This window comes from Miniopterus natalensis, chromosome 15, assembly GCF_054644295.1.
Source record: "Miniopterus natalensis isolate mMinNat1 chromosome 15, mMinNat1.hap1, whole genome shotgun sequence".
Taxonomy (NCBI): Eukaryota; Metazoa; Chordata; class Mammalia; order Chiroptera; family Miniopteridae; genus Miniopterus; species Miniopterus natalensis.
This window is the reverse complement of record NC_142095.1, coordinates 20545560-20560961: the sequence shown is the minus strand read 5'-3', so window position 1 is coordinate 20560961 and position 15402 is coordinate 20545560. Positions and strand designations below refer to the sequence as shown.

Genomic DNA, 15402 nt, shown 5'->3' with positions numbered 1-15402 from the left:
AATTTAGAACATTCTCATCGTACCAAAGAAAACCTCTCTACCAGTTATCAACTCCCCGTCCTCACCCCTTTAGACAACCACTGTTCTACTTTCTGTGTTTATGGATTTGCCTATTCTGGACATTTATATCAGTGGAATTATACAATATGTGGTCTTTTCTATGACTGGCTTCTTACACTAAGCATAATTTCAGTGTTCATCTATCTCATAGCATGTGTCAGTACGTCATTCCATTGTATGGATACACCATATTTTGTTTATACATTCATCAGTTGATGGACACTTAGATTATTTTCACATTTAGGCTCTTATCAATATGCTATTATGAACATTCATGTACATGTTTTTAAGTGGATATATATTTTCATTTCTCTTAGGTATATACATAGGAATGGAATTTTTGGTCATATGAAAACTCTGTTTAACATTTTCGGGCACTGCCAAACTGTATTTCCAAAGTGGTTGTGCCATTTTTCAGCCTGACCACAATGTATAAGGGTTCCAGTTTATCCAGATTCTCACTAACACTTGCTGTCTTTTTGATTAGCCATCTATCCTAGTGAGTGTGAAGTGATAGCTCACTGTGATTTTGATTTGCATTTCCCTAATAACTTATGATGTTGAGCATCTTTTCATGTGTTTATGTTACTGTTATATACCTTCTTTGGAGAAATGTTTATAAAAATCCTTTGCTCGTTTGTCTTTTTATTACTGCATTGTTAGAGTTCTTTACATATTCTGTATACAAGCCCCTTACCAGATATATGATTTGGTCAGTTGTCTGTCAGTTGTCTTTAATTTTCTTCCCCCCCAACACAAGAAGTTATAAGAAAGTCACAGAGGTGGAAGAAGTGAGCCAGTTGGGCTGCATGGACTCAGGAAACAAGTTACTGATGCAAAATAAGGGCCCTTGGAGCCTAGGAGAAAGAAAGCAAAATACATGCCTAAGGAAAGAAGTGGGGAAAGGTGTGGGCAAGCTAGAGAGAGAGAGAGAGAGAGAGTGTGCTCTTTTAATTTTCTTGATGGGATCATTTATAGCACAAAGTTTTATATTTTGATGGAGTTTAGTTTCCTTATTTTTTCTTTTAACTATGTGTTTTGGTGTCTAAGTAACATTACCATGAAGAGTTACTCCTATGTAAGTCTTCTAAGAGTTTATAATTTTAGCTCTTACATTTAAGTCTGTGAGCCATTTTGAGGTAATTTTTGTATATGGTGTGAGATAGGGGTCAAACTTTGTTCTTTTTATGTGTGGATATTCAGTTGTCCCAGCACCATTTGTTGAAAAGTCTGTTCTTTTGCCACTGAATTGTGTTGGTACTCTTGTTGAAAATCAACTGACCATATAGTTAAATGTTTATTTCTGTACTCTCAATTCTTTTTCATTGATCTATATGCCTGTTCTTAAGCCAGTATCACAATGTCTTTCTTCATTACTATAGCTTTCTAGTAAGTTTTGATGATCCTGTGTTCCTTGAATTTCCATATTAATTTTATGATCAACTTGTCAATTTCTGCAAAGGAACCAGCTGGATTTTGATAGATATTGCATTGAATCTGGATGTCATTTTGGGGAGTATTGCTATCTTTACATATAAAGTCTCCCAATCCATGAACATGAGATGTCTTTCCATTTATGTAGATCTTTGATCTTTTTCAACAGTGTTTTGTGGTTTTTCACTATACGACTCATATGCTACTTTTGTTAAATTTATTCCTAATTATTTTATTCTTTTTTATGCTATTAGAAATATAATTTTTCTTAATTTCACATTTAGATTGTTTGTTGTATAGAAATTCAATTGATCTTTATTATTGATCTTATATCCTGCAAACTTATTTGACTTGTTAGTTTTATTATCTTCATAGTAAATTCCTTAGGATTTTCTATATACAACATCATGTCATCTGCAACTTCTTTCTCATTCTCTCCAATCTAGGTGCCTTTTATTTCATTTTCTTGCTTAATTGCCTTCGTTAGAACATCTAGTACAATGTTGAATGGAAGTGGTGGGAGCAGATATCCTGTCTTGTTTCTGTTCTCAGGGGGGAACTTTCAGTCTTTCACCATTAAACATGGTATTAGCTGTACATATTTTGTAGATGCCCTTTATTTGGTCACATAAGTTCCCATTTATTCCTAGTTTGTTGAGTATTTTTATTATGTAAGGATGTTGAATTTTTTCACATGCCTTTTCTGCATCTATTGAGATGATCATGTGGGCTTTGTTCTTTATTTCATTGATTGATTTTCAGATGTTAAACCAACATTGTATTCCTTGGATTTTTGCATCTATATTCACAAGGGATATTGATCTATAGTTTCTTTCCTTGTGATATTTTTCTCTGGTTTTGGTATCAGGGTAATAGTAATACTGGCCTCAAAAAATGAGTTGGGAAGAGTTCTTTTCTAATTTTTTGGAAGAGTTTGTGAAAGATAGTATTAATTATTCTTTAATTGTTTGGTGGAATTCACAAGCGATACCACCCAAACCTATCCCTATCTTTGTAGGAAGTTTTAAAATTAGTAATTCAATTAATTTGTTATGGGTCTGCTCAGATTTTCTCTTTCTTTTTTAGTCTAATTTGGTAGTTTTGTGTCTTTCTGGGAATGCGTCCATTTCTTCTAAGTTGTTTAATTCTAGGTCAAATAGTTGTTCATAGAATTCCTTTATAATCACTTGTTTTTGTAAGGTTGGCAATGATGTCCCATCTTTCATTCTTGATTTTAGTAATTTTATATTTTTTTTTTCTTAGTCTAGCTCAAAGTTTGTCAGTTTTGTTTATCTTGCTGCCCACTTTTAAAATTGCTTCAAGAGTAATAATTTATTTGCCTTTCCTTTTAGGATTGATTTCTTTATCCCAGGAGTCTCTGTGGTTGGTGGGTTCTCAATATGCTCCAGCCCCCGACTGCTAGAGCAAGAGAGAATGATAGAATTGGCAGTGAAATATACGAACCACCCTCCTGCTCTCTGGATTCACAATCAGGTGAGCAAGTGTCTGTTTAAACCTGCAGGTTAGGGCATCTCTGCCTCCCACAAAATTTTTATTCAGCTCACTTAATTTAAGAAACCTAGGCTTGAGTGAGGAAGGTACGTGCTCACAAAGAGCCAACCTTGCATCCAGAATTCAGACTCCAAAAGACTGAAGAAGCAGAATCTTTTTGGTGCATTAAAGGTGACTCCAAGATACTTTGGGATCTGGAAATACCTTCTGGGTCACCAAACAGTATTTAGTTGAATACTACTGTAGGAGTAAAACATTTTACTTTTTATGTAAGGTTTTGAATATTGGCTCTTTGTATGTCTCGTAAATGGTAAACCTACAAATCACGTTCTTTTGTCCTTATCATCCTAAATAAAGGGAATTAAACTGTCATTCTGTCGTTATTTGGAGGGACCACAGTCCCTGAGTACATCGCTCATACCCAGAGCTAAGCACCGCTAAATCTATGGTGCCATTGCCTCTCCACTCAGGCCCTAGAGAGCTTGTCTCATGGGATTCTGAGGGAATCCACGTTTGCTGCTACCCACTCGCGCTTCCTCATGGGACTCAACTACAGTCCTGCATAAGCTGCGTGTTCATTCCCTACTAGAACTCTGATAACAGAGAGGGAGCTCAGAGCACATCAGTTATTTGTCTTCTTAGTTTTTGACCCTCATGTGTTTTTTTTTACTGCATTCCCTTCACTTCTCGAGTGTGCCTACTTAATTTACCAACAACCCATCCCATCCCAGGCATTTTCTTACCCCCTTTACCAAAAAGGAATGTACCTGTACAAATTTGTAGGTATAGATAAACTGATTTTAAGATTTATATCAAAGAGCAAAGGAACTTGAATAGCTAAAACAGTTTTGAAAAAGTAGACTAAAATGGGAGGAATCATATTACTCAAATTTAAGATTAAAATAAAGCTATAGTAATCAAAACAGTGTGGTACTGGTATAGGGATAGACTTACAAATCATGGAACAGAGAAGAGAGTTCAGAAATAGACTGACATACATATGGCCATCTGATTTTTGACAGAGGTGTTAAAGAAATTCAGTGGAGAAAGTATAACCTTTTCAACAAATAGTGTTGGAACAATTGTTTATTCATATACAGAAAAGAACCTCTCATACTTTGTATTCAAGGCTAGATCAGAATAGGTTGTAGATCCAAGTATAAAACATGAAACTATACAAGTTTTAATAGAAAGCGTAGGAAATATTCTGAACTTGAGGGTGGGCAAAGATTTCGTAGACATGACACCAAAAGCAAGATCCATAAGTTTGATAGACTTAATCAAAATTTTAAACTTTTTTTTAAAAATATCTTTATTGATTTCAGAGAGAGGAAAGAAGGGGAAGAGAGAGAGAGAGAAACACCAATGATGAGAGAGTCATTGATCGGCTGCCTAGCCCGCAACCTGAGCTTGTGCCCTGACTGGGAATTGAACCCCGATCGCCTGGATCCTAGGTTGATGCTCAACTGCTGAGCCACGCCCGGCTGGGCAAAATTTTAAACTTTTTAATGCAAAAGACACTATTAACAATTAAAAACAAACAAGCTGCAAACTAGGAGAAAGTATTTGCAATTTGGATATTCAGCAAAGGACTTGTATCCAGAATACGTAAAGAACTCTCAAAAATCAGCAAAAACAACAAACATGATTTAAAAATGGTCGGAGGATTGAAGAGACACTTTACTAAAAAGAATATAAAGATGGCAAATAAGCAATGAAAAAATGCTTAACATCTTTTAACATTCATTATTAGGGAAATGCAGAGTAAAACCATATATAGTGGGGTAGCTGTACAGACTTATTAGAATGACTAAAATTGAAAATATTGATAATGCCAAGTGCTGAAAATATTGATAATGCCAAGGAACAAGTGTAACTGTAATATTGCTAATAGGGATGCAAAGTACTATAGCCATTCTGGAAAACATTTTGGCAGTTTCGTATGAAATTAAATACACACTTACCATAGGACCCAGCAGTACCAACCCTGGGTATTTATACAGATATGAAAGTTCTGTTCACATAAAAGCCTGTATATGAGTGTTTATAGCAGTTCTGTTCGTAATTGTCAAAACTGGAAACACGCCGAATTTCCCTCAATAGGTGAATGGATAAACAAACTGTGATACTTTCAAACACTGTACTGTTACTCAACAGTTAAACTGCTTATTGTTGGCACACAACAACTAGGGTGAATCTCAGAGGCATTATGGTGAGTGAAAGAAGCCAGTCTCAAAGGTTATATACTGTATAATCCCATTTATGTCACATTCTGGAAAACAGAAATATAACGACAGAAAACAGATCCGTGGTTGACAGGGGTGAGGGGTAGGGAAGGGTGTGCGCATAAAGGGATAGCACAAGGGAGTTTTTTGGGGAGTGACAGAACTTTTATATCTTGATTCTGGTGGTAGTTACACACATCTGTGTATGTGTTAAAATTCATAGAACTGGGCACCAGCAGCAGTTTTACTGTAAAATAATTTAAACAATAAGGGATTTTTAAATCTGTGGGGACATAAAATATATGCTCTCCCTGTGGTTTGTGTGTCCAGTTGTGGGTGCAGAGCAGCCCCTAACTGCCTGCCTCAGCGTGTCCCTTTTAAGCGTATCCTGCCGCGTTTTTATCCCCTGGCCTGAGTATGTCCTTCAGCATGACCTCAGCAGCATCATTGCTTTTTAGATTCTCTTTGGATTTTCATCCATTACAGTCTCTAGGCTGCATCCTGAGTCTCTAAACTATGCTGCAGGGCTGGGGCCAGCAGGGTGTCGCCATGCCCAGAGCTCACTGTTAAAATGAGCTTAGCTGCCCTAGCGGGTTTGGCTCAGTGGCAGAGCCTTGGCCTTCGGACTGGAGGGTCCCTGGTTTGATTCTGGCCAAGGGCACGTATTGCAGACTCCATCCCCGGCCCTGGCCAGGGTGTGTGCAGGAGGCAACCAGTCATGTGTCTTTCACATTGATGTTGTGTCCCGTCCCCCCCCCACACACACACACACACCGTGCTCTCTCTGAAAAGCAACGGAAAAAATATCCTCAGATGAGGACTTAAAAAAAAAATGAGCTTAGCCATCCTGGCTCCTAGTGCCACAAGCCCCTCCGGTTGTCAGCCTCCCACGTGACCTGACCTGGTCCTGGTCCATAGCTCCCCGCTTGGTTTCATGCCTCATTGGCATTTCAATGAAGAAACTTATTCTTAGAGGCTGTAGAAAATCTCTGAGTGGCGTTGCTTGAATGCACATCCTAATTGTAGTGCTTGCTCCACTCTGCCCAGTGGGAGTTGCAAACAGCCTTTATGAAGTCAGATTTTTCTTGGAACCATTCTCAGGTGGCTATATCCCTCCTGAGAATTTGTCTTATTAAGCTATTAGAGTGGACAATAGAGGCACGTGAGTGTCTGGGTGGCAGCAGGCTGTTCTCTTGGGACATGGGATAAAGTGCCATAAATATCTTCCTTTATTTTATCTGCTTTGGCTCAAACTCCTGGCAGGGTAAAGGGTTCTAGACAGCTATTGTGTGTCTGCTCCCGTTGCTGTAGAAGTTGTTTGTTTCACAAGTAGAAAATCTATACCCAAATTAGATACATTGCTGTGTAATTGAAGGTAATATCCTTTTACTCACTTCCATATTGTGCTGTACAGACTGTGAGTCTTGTGTTGATGCTACCCTGGCAGTTTTTATTGATCAGCAAAAGACAAAAATGCCTTTTGATTCTTTCCAGATGCTGGCAAATTAGAAGATAGATCTCCCAAAGATTATTTTGTCACTAAGGAGACAACAGGCTTCTTGAGTATTATCTTTCCCTTGGGCATGTTTTCTTGCCAACTTTAGGGTTGAAAATACTGTGGTTTCTAAAAACAATAACCTGAAGGCTTTGTTTATTATCATTACTAAGCATGCCGAAAATGACCATTGGAGAAAATTCTTTCTCTCTCATTTCTTAGTCTCCTTTAGAGTCTTAGAGATAAAAAGATAAGTGTACAGGCAAACAGGAGGGGGAGGCAGGGTATAGAGAGATTAAATCCATTGTCATTGTTAGGCAGAGACTGTTGTATCATAATTCTGTTTTCAAGACTTGAAAGGAAGGAGTATTTTAAAGCACTTTGGTAGCCAGTTTAGTGATTCCTACATTTGAGTTGTTATTAACAGAATGCTCCCAGTTGCTAATTCCTTTTGTCAAAAATGAAAACCACTTATAGTCCTCAGGTAAAAAGTCTCCTACATATTTAAAATAGTTAAGTTCAGATGTGGCTTTTTTCCTCTCAGAGAAAGGATTTCCATTCATTCAACAGTTCTTTACCAAAAAGGACCTGTTTTGTGAATTCAAATAATTTTTCATTTTTTTCTTAGGTTTTCTCTAAGATTAACTCTTCTTTAAGTTGTAGAGCCCTAAATGAAATTCATGTCAAAAGTACTGCCTGCCTGCCTGGCTGGTATGGCTCAGTGGTTGAGTCTTGACCCAGGAACTAAGAGATCAAGGTTCCATTTTCAGTCAGGGCACATGCCTGGGTTGTGGGCCCAATCCCCAGTAGGGGCAAGAGGCAGCCAATTGATGATGTTTCGCTCTCATTGATATTTGTCTATCCCTTGCCCTTCCTCTCTCTAAAAATCAATAAAAACTTTTTTTTTTTTAAAGTACTGCCTACCTGCCTGCCATGCACAGTGCCAAGGCGTGAATGCTAAAGGTTTGATCTTCAGAAAGCACGTGGTACATTATTTCTTCTTAGGAGGGATTTCATTTGGCTAATTTATGTCAGGGACATGTAATGGAACAAACCTATTCTCTTAATATAAATTTGTTTTTAGATTCTGTTTTTTAGTGACAGGGAAGAAGGAAGCAGGTACCCCAGTGCTTTTTCTCAGATAGCTACAATGACCCCAGGACCCTCTTCCATGTAGCTTAATTCCAGAGGGGAGATTCCCCCAGTGTGTCATGTAATGCCCACCATGGTCCTATGGGGTGAGCAGGACCGCTGCTGGGACCCATTTTTCAGATGCGGCTGCGGAGGCTCAGAGACATGAAGGGACCTGCCGGATTTCATAGGGGCTGTGATTAAAATTCAGTCTTCTGACTCCTAGATTACTGCATTTTCCTTCAGACTAGGTGTTCTCAACCCTGTCAGATACAATGGCCTTTTTCTAAAACTACCCTGAAATGAAATCCAAAGGTAATGTAATCAACACATAGATTTTTAAAAAAATAGCATAATTCTCCAAGTGTGATACAAAGGAGAAATTAAAGGGAAGTGATTCATAACCGAAGACTATGTATTTCAGTGTATAAATGTTTGGACATATCTAAGCTAGAAGATAGAATGAAGTAGTCACACAGCTGTTCCTCGGCGTAGACTCACCATGAGTACACTGTCTGCAAAGGCAGGTGGTGCAGGTTGTATGTTGACAGAAGGACCACACGTATGTTACCAACTGGGATGTGGTTTTCTAGAACAGCAAACATGCGTGGTAACATTTTGAGCACAACAAAGTGCAGTCCACATGGTGGTTACATTCTCGAAAATTCAGTTTGTGTTAGATCCATGCAAAAAACCCCCAAAAAACAAAACTCTGAGTTTTTTCTGTAAAATGAGTTAGAACCTAGTCTCAGATCACTACAAACCAGTTTTCACCTATACACATATGTCCCATGGGTCACTCAGAAGTCTGCTGGACAGCCCTGTGCGTTGTAGATAATGGTGTGCCACTAACCCAGCTCTCTGAGTGAAAAAAGCTCTGGTTTGTAGCATTTGCTGATTACTGTGGTGTAAACACTCCCACAATGGCTGATTTCAAACTACCAGTAGGTACTGACTCAGTATTCCTACACATTCAACCATCAGCTCAGGAGGAGCCAGCTCCAGGACACTGCTACCTGCATGGGACATCTGGCATCTCTCACCCTGCCCTCTACATGCCAATTGGTTTCTCCATATCATTGTGACAATATAAAAGTGTCACTACAAGTTTCCAAAACACCCCCCTCGGGCGGTCTTTTCCCTATGGAGAACTGGGACATTCAGCTCTGATCAAATTTCTGGTGTAAGTGACTTCAGGGAGCAGTAGGTGCTTTACGGGGGTGGGTGTATGTAATACCCCTCCCCCTTCCTCCTGCAGTGGGAAGCCTCAGGCTTCCTCTTCCCACTGCTTCTGGGAGAAAGGAACACTGAACAGTGCTGAGGTGCTGGCCACTGGCCTCGGTCTGTGCAGCAGGTCTGGCTGTGCCTGCTGGTCACTAGGAGGAAGCCCTGGTACCCACACTCCTCAGCTCTGATGAATCCAGGGTCAGTGACACTTGCCCTGTCTCGCCTTTCTCAGCTCCATGGCTGTGATCAGAACAGGAGCGCCACTCAGAAAAGGAAACTCATGCTTTAGAGCTGTCCCCTGTGCCTCTTTTCACGTCCCAGTTCCTCACCTCCATAATTAACAAATGGCAAACTTATTCAAGCGAGTCTCCTTTTCTCAATAGTGGAGCTGACTGTGCAGTATAGATCCCAAAGGCAGAGTAGCAAATGGCCTATGTAATGGACAAGTGGCATCAATTCACAGGGCCCTGGGAAACTTGAGAGCAAGCTGTAAAAATAGTCCTAAATACTGATCAAAATAACGGGGGTAGACGCAGTCAGTTTTACTAAAAAAGAACATTTGGTTTAAGACCCTATACTACAAAGGATTCAGGAATCTTTTCTTTCCTGCCTCAGTGCGCACTTGACTCTGAAGTGGCCGTGAGAGTGGGTGGAGAGTTCTTCTTTGACCCGCAGCCTGCAGACGCCTCTAGGAACCTCGTGTTGATTGCAGGAGGCGTCGGAATTAACCCTCTGCTTTCCATCCTGCGGCATGCGGCCGATCTCCACAGAGACCGGGCAAACAAAGGAAGTGGCTATGAGATAGGGACAGTGAAACTCTTCTACAGTGCAAAAAGTACCAGCGAACTCCTGTTTAAGGTAAGGGAGAAATGTATGTTTCACAGCTTGCTGGCAGCAAACGTGTCACAGTATCCACTTCCATGGGACTTTCGTCTCAGTTCTGTCTCCTCTGCAACAGTTCAAACAAAAGGCCTGACAAGTCTTAATCTGATCATGCTCAAATTCGAATTAGCCTGGGTATCTTACCAGGACACTTAAAATAGCTGGTGTGGAGGAGGCTCCCAGGGGTGACAGGATAGGGCAGGTCTTGAATTTAGAGGTGGATGGACAGAAAAGTCGCCATGGCCCTGAGACTCTGTAAAGAGTCAGGAGACACGCAAGTGCGTTCATCTGTTACAAGAGTAGGTGAGACTGTGGTGGGGACCCAGCTGGGTAAATGAAACCCCAGTCAGTTGCATCTGTTGAAACTAAGTACATTTGATGGAGAAAGCTTTCACTGGGCTGCTTTGCAGCTGCAAGGATGAACAAAAGATCAGAAACAGTTAAAAAGACAGAACTGTGGTCAGTGAAACTGCTGCTTAATTGCCAAGGCTTGAGAAAAAGGAAAAAGAAAAAACTCCCGGAGAGTTAGTAATATGCTTGTTAGCATATTCAGATTTCAATTAAAGTCAAATAGCCCTCTGTACTCTGAAAGCTCTGGCCTGCCGGGCTGCAAACAATATCTCGGTAAGTAGAGCGGGAGCGCAGACGTGTGCAGAATGGGAGGCGAGGTTCGGCGTCAGTGGTTGTGCACATCTGTTTTGATTTTTTTAAATTGTAGTGTGACCAAATATGTTTGACATTCCAGAAAAATATCCTCGATTTAGTAAATGAATTTCCCGAGAAGATTGCATGCAGTTTGCATGTTACAAAGCAGACTACACCAATCAGTGCCGAACTCAAACCATACATCACGGGTGAGTCCCCTAAAGATGTTTTGACTGTCTCCACGTAGTTTATTTGATGGGCATGCCAGTTGGTTGAGTGTAGATGGTTTATTGTGTGGAGTTGCTGGCTGGGAATGTCACTACCTGGGGAACTGAGAGGTGATTCATCATGGAAAAATAAGGAGAGATTACTTTGGATTTATTTATTATATACAATGTTCCTACTGCCCATATTAAAAATTTATTTTCCACATTTTTTAGGGGACCTTTGCATCATCACTGTAGTATGCATGCAAAGAATTTATATTCCAGCCCTGGTGGAATCGATGCCATTTGCCATTAATGGTAATTTAAATTACTTGTGGTTTCCCCTGCCTGGAAGGATTTTTCACAAAACAGCTTCGTTACTTTGCTGAAGGCAGTTTTTAATCTCTCCCAAAGTGCAGCAAGCTTGCTGCCCACCTGAGAGGGCGTTGCGGTTGGCTCCCCTCTTACTCGCCATAAGTTAGGAAACCCAGGTGCCAGCTGGAGCCATTGTGGGAGTGGCTCAAGACTAAACTCACTAAGCCCGAGTTACTGAAGGTGAACACTGTCGCCGAGTCGTGGTTTGTCGTTCCTCGTTCCAGTACAAACATGTCTGGCCTAACTTGGTGTCTATTCTGTTTCTTGGTAGAAGGAAGAATAACAGAGGAGGACCTAAGAGAGCACCTTTCGAAAGAGACTTTGTTCTATCTCTGTGGCCCCCCTCCGATGACAGACTTTTTCTCCAAGCAGCTAGAAAGCAGCCATGTTCCCAGAGAAAACATCTGCTTTGAGAAGTGGTGGTAGGAGCCAGTGACGGTAGAAAGGAGAAGGCTGTGGGATTTACTGGGGACAGTGAAGGCATTGTGTTACGTGATTTGTGGCAAGATGAAGTCACCTCTACTCGGCCTTCTCTGATGAAGTCTGTGGACAGAGTGACCTGCAGGAGGAGAAAAGAAAAATCACCGGACAAGTCTTACCTGATCAACTTTTTGCAAAGACTTCATTGATTGAACCATTTTTTACTGTATTGACTTTCTTTTATTAGTAAGTGTTTGACTATCTCATGATGTACCTTGAATTGGTCAATATAGATTTTCTTTCCCCTAAGGGAAGAAAAAGACATATACTTAACATTTAATCATAGGAAAATGGGGTTGTGTGTGTGAAATGTAGGCTATCGTTAAATTATTTGACAGCAGCCTAGATATCTTATATTCAATAAACTTATCATTTAAACACATTCTTAATAGTGTTACTGTGAAAATTCTTTATACTTAAAGTCTTAGTTGACCGCACCATGGCCTGCAGCCTGGCCTCTTCAGACCAGCAAAATTGGGTTTGGAAACTGAAAATTGTTAGGAAAACTGCTTTAGGGAATTGAATACCAGCATATTTGCTTAATGTTAATGGGTATCGCAAGTATATATCCTGACTGATTGTTAGTTTCTTCTCAAATGAAACCCTTTCTGTGTTCTGTGTCCTGGCTGCCTGCCTCGTGCTACGTGTAGGGGCGGCTTCTTGGGGACAAAGGCATTGGGGACTGCTGTGTTTCATGTGGAATCTGCCTTCAATGGCCAGGCTGGCTGGCTGTAGAAATGTGCTTAGGATTGATTAGGGGGTATAGAGCAGTTTCCAAATCCTGCTTCTCTGCCTTTTACTTCATTCCTTTGCCAGGGTCATTTCTGGCAGCAGCAGCAGCTCCTCAACACATACTTGTTGAATGACTGAAAGAAAGCAACTAATGTCTAACTCCTGCTGAGCCCGGGATGGGGAGGCAGTCCCCAGGACGGGGGAGAGCATGGTACAGCCTCGTTCCAAGGCCGCTCTGGTGAAACTGCTAGAAAGCAGACTGTAGATCTTAGTCTTGTTCAGATTTTTAAAAATCCAGAAGAAATCCATGGGCTAAGGCCAGACCATCCTTTCTGTTACTAGCAGCCTTGGGCTGAAGGCTGCCTGCTCGTAGAACACGGAGGACACACGGAGTCTGGGAAGATTGACACATTAGTGCTGGAGACCCAGGAGCTCCAGTCCACAGATCCCGTTCTTGAGCTGATGAGAAGACAGGTGGCCCCTCTCATCTCTGGCTGCAGGCCTCACAGGAACTTAGGGCTGAAACAGCGTTGATTCACAGACCTGATGATGGTATCACTATTCTGGCCTCTACCCTGTTTTGAATTTTGTCAGGTTTTAAGCAGAGATCATTTGTCAACCATTTTCTTTTTTTCCAATTACAGTTGACATTCAATATTATTTTTTATGTTAGTTTCAGGAGTACAGCACAGTGGTTAGACATTTATGTAATTTACGAAGTAATCCCTCCAGCAAGTCTAGTACACACCTGGCACCATACATGGTTATTACAATACTATTGACTGTATTCTCTACGCTGTGCTTTATATCCCATGACTCTTTTGTAACTGTCAATTTCCACTTAATCCCCCTCACCTTTCCCCCCAGACCCCCTCCCATTTGGCAACCATCAGTTTGTTCTCTGTATCTATGAGTGTGTTTCTGTTTTGTTTGTTTGTTTTTTAGATTCCACATATAAGTGAAACATATGGTATTTGTCTTTCTCTGTCTGACTTATTTCACTTAGCATAATACCCTCTAGGTTCAATGCCAGATAGGAATTCAGTGGGAGGAAAGGAGCTATTAGCCTGATGGGAATATGAACATCCATTCAAGGCAGTGATCATCAGCGTTTCGGGGCTGAGGGGAATGTGAGACGCTCTGGCCACTATAAGGAGCCAATTCATCGGCTGCCCCCCAAGTGTCCAGGCTGAGGGCTGGGCTTTAGGGCTGAGTACTCGAGAGCATAGCACAATGAGAATCAGGGATGTGGGGGCAGAAAGGGGTTCTGCCAGCTGGTTGGCAGGGTGGGAGACACAGGTGTGGAGGCAGTGGCTCCCCCAGGCCTTTCTGTGTTGGGAGTGGAGGTGCAGAGTGAGCGTCACCAGTGTAGCGTGGAAGGAGTGCCGCCCACTCTCTCCACCCACCCACCACCACAACTGTGCGCCTGCTGTTGTCACAGAGAGAGGGCCGCCTGACCTGGAGATCCCCGCTCTGCCTGTCACCATGCCGGTGACTCACTGCCACCCTCTGTAAACCACTGGGATGGGCCAGGTCGTGACCTCCGCATGGACTGTAGTTCCTTCCAGCTCTGTCGTTTCTGGAGCTGAGTGCTGAACATTGGAGTGGGTTTAAGAACAACCTAGAGGAAATAAATGGTGATGAGTGACTATAGGTAATAGTTTCAAGTGATTTTACTATAAAGAGGAAGAGAAAAATGGGATGGTAGCTGGAAAGAGAAGTGGTAATAAGAGCATTCCATTTTTTCACTCCATTAAAAAAAAATTGTTTTCAAAACTTTTTATTGTGAAGTAATTTTAGATCTATAGAAGACTTGCAAAGAGAGGACAGGGTTCCCCATATACTCTTTACCCAACTTCCTTAAATGTTAACATCTTACATATCCATGGCATATGTATGAAAACCAAGAAATTAACAGTACAGTTAAAATTGCTACAATACTATTAACTAAACCACCGTTGTTTTTAAAGATGGGAGAGATACTAGACTGACTGTATGAAAAACTATGAAAGAAGCATTCCGTGAGACTCCAGTGGGGGAGGAGATGACTTTTTCTAGAGGATGATAAACTTGTTAACTGTCATTTATCGAGCATCTGCGATGTGCAGCCACTGTGCTAGAAATTGAAGATAGGAAAGGATAAGACAAAGGTTATCTTGAGGAGCAAGTTAAATACTTCGGGGAACTATTTTTCATGAAGCTAAAAAGTGATAAAAGCTATCTTCTACAACGAAGTATATTGAATACCGAGAACATCTCAACATGATTGAAAGTAAAAACGCTCTGGGGAAAAGAACATTTTTTAGCAACTATCACTGGTTGAAAGGGAGGCTGTGGAAGATGGATGTCTGGGCGAGTCATTGGAGTGCTGGTGTCCTGAGAGTAGCAGGTGGGCAGGGCAGTGGGAAAGGTGGTTCCCATGCTCCGGAGACAGTGCTTGGGAGAATTATTATGGGATGCAGAGCTGCAGGTGCTTGTACGTGCACGTGGGTGAGTATGAATATATGTGTGTGCATGCAGTGACTGTTGAACAGTACCAATTCATGGACCTCCGCCTGACATCATTTTTTTCTTTTTGAATGGAAAACAGCAATTTCCTTTATTCCCGGGTATTGCAGATGATCATATGCTGATAATTTAACCTGAGAGCTGTTATTTCATTTTCTTTTAAATGAAACTCAAAGAAGTATGCTGTTCTCATCTTCGAGGAATAGTGAGATGTTCCATCTTTAATATTATTACTCTTTCCTAATACGCGCATACACAGCAAACGTGGTGATGACATATAAAGATACCTACTAACCCACCACATCAAGGCATGCATTTTAAAATGATTTGTGCTCAGGAGCGCAGACTTCCCTAGTTGTTGAGAGACATCCTGATCATTCTGTTCTGAGTTATTAAAAACCCCTGCTGGTGACCACTAGGCCTGACCTAGTCTCTCCCATCTGATCCCCAAGTCCCATTTTGCTACGCTTGAGCCTACCAAAATTTTATC

The 15402-nt window shown here is 41.2% G+C and overlaps 1 protein-coding gene across 1 annotated transcript in view; it reads left to right on the top strand.

The window, feature by feature from the left end:
- The window catches only part of OXNAD1 (oxidoreductase NAD binding domain containing 1), a 32985-nt gene extending 20972 nt beyond the window's left edge, over positions 1-12013 (top strand). Inside the window, exons 6-9 of the mRNA XM_016209277.2 lie at positions 2847-2988; positions 9700-9942; positions 10712-10820; positions 11464-12013. Coding sequence (XP_016064763.2) covers positions 2847-2988; positions 9700-9942; positions 10712-10820; positions 11464-11618 — 649 coding nt within the window. The 3' untranslated portion in view covers positions 11619-12013. The remainder of the gene's footprint in view (positions 1-2846; positions 2989-9699; positions 9943-10711; positions 10821-11463) is intronic.
- The last annotated feature ends 3389 nt before the right edge of the window (positions 12014-15402 follow it).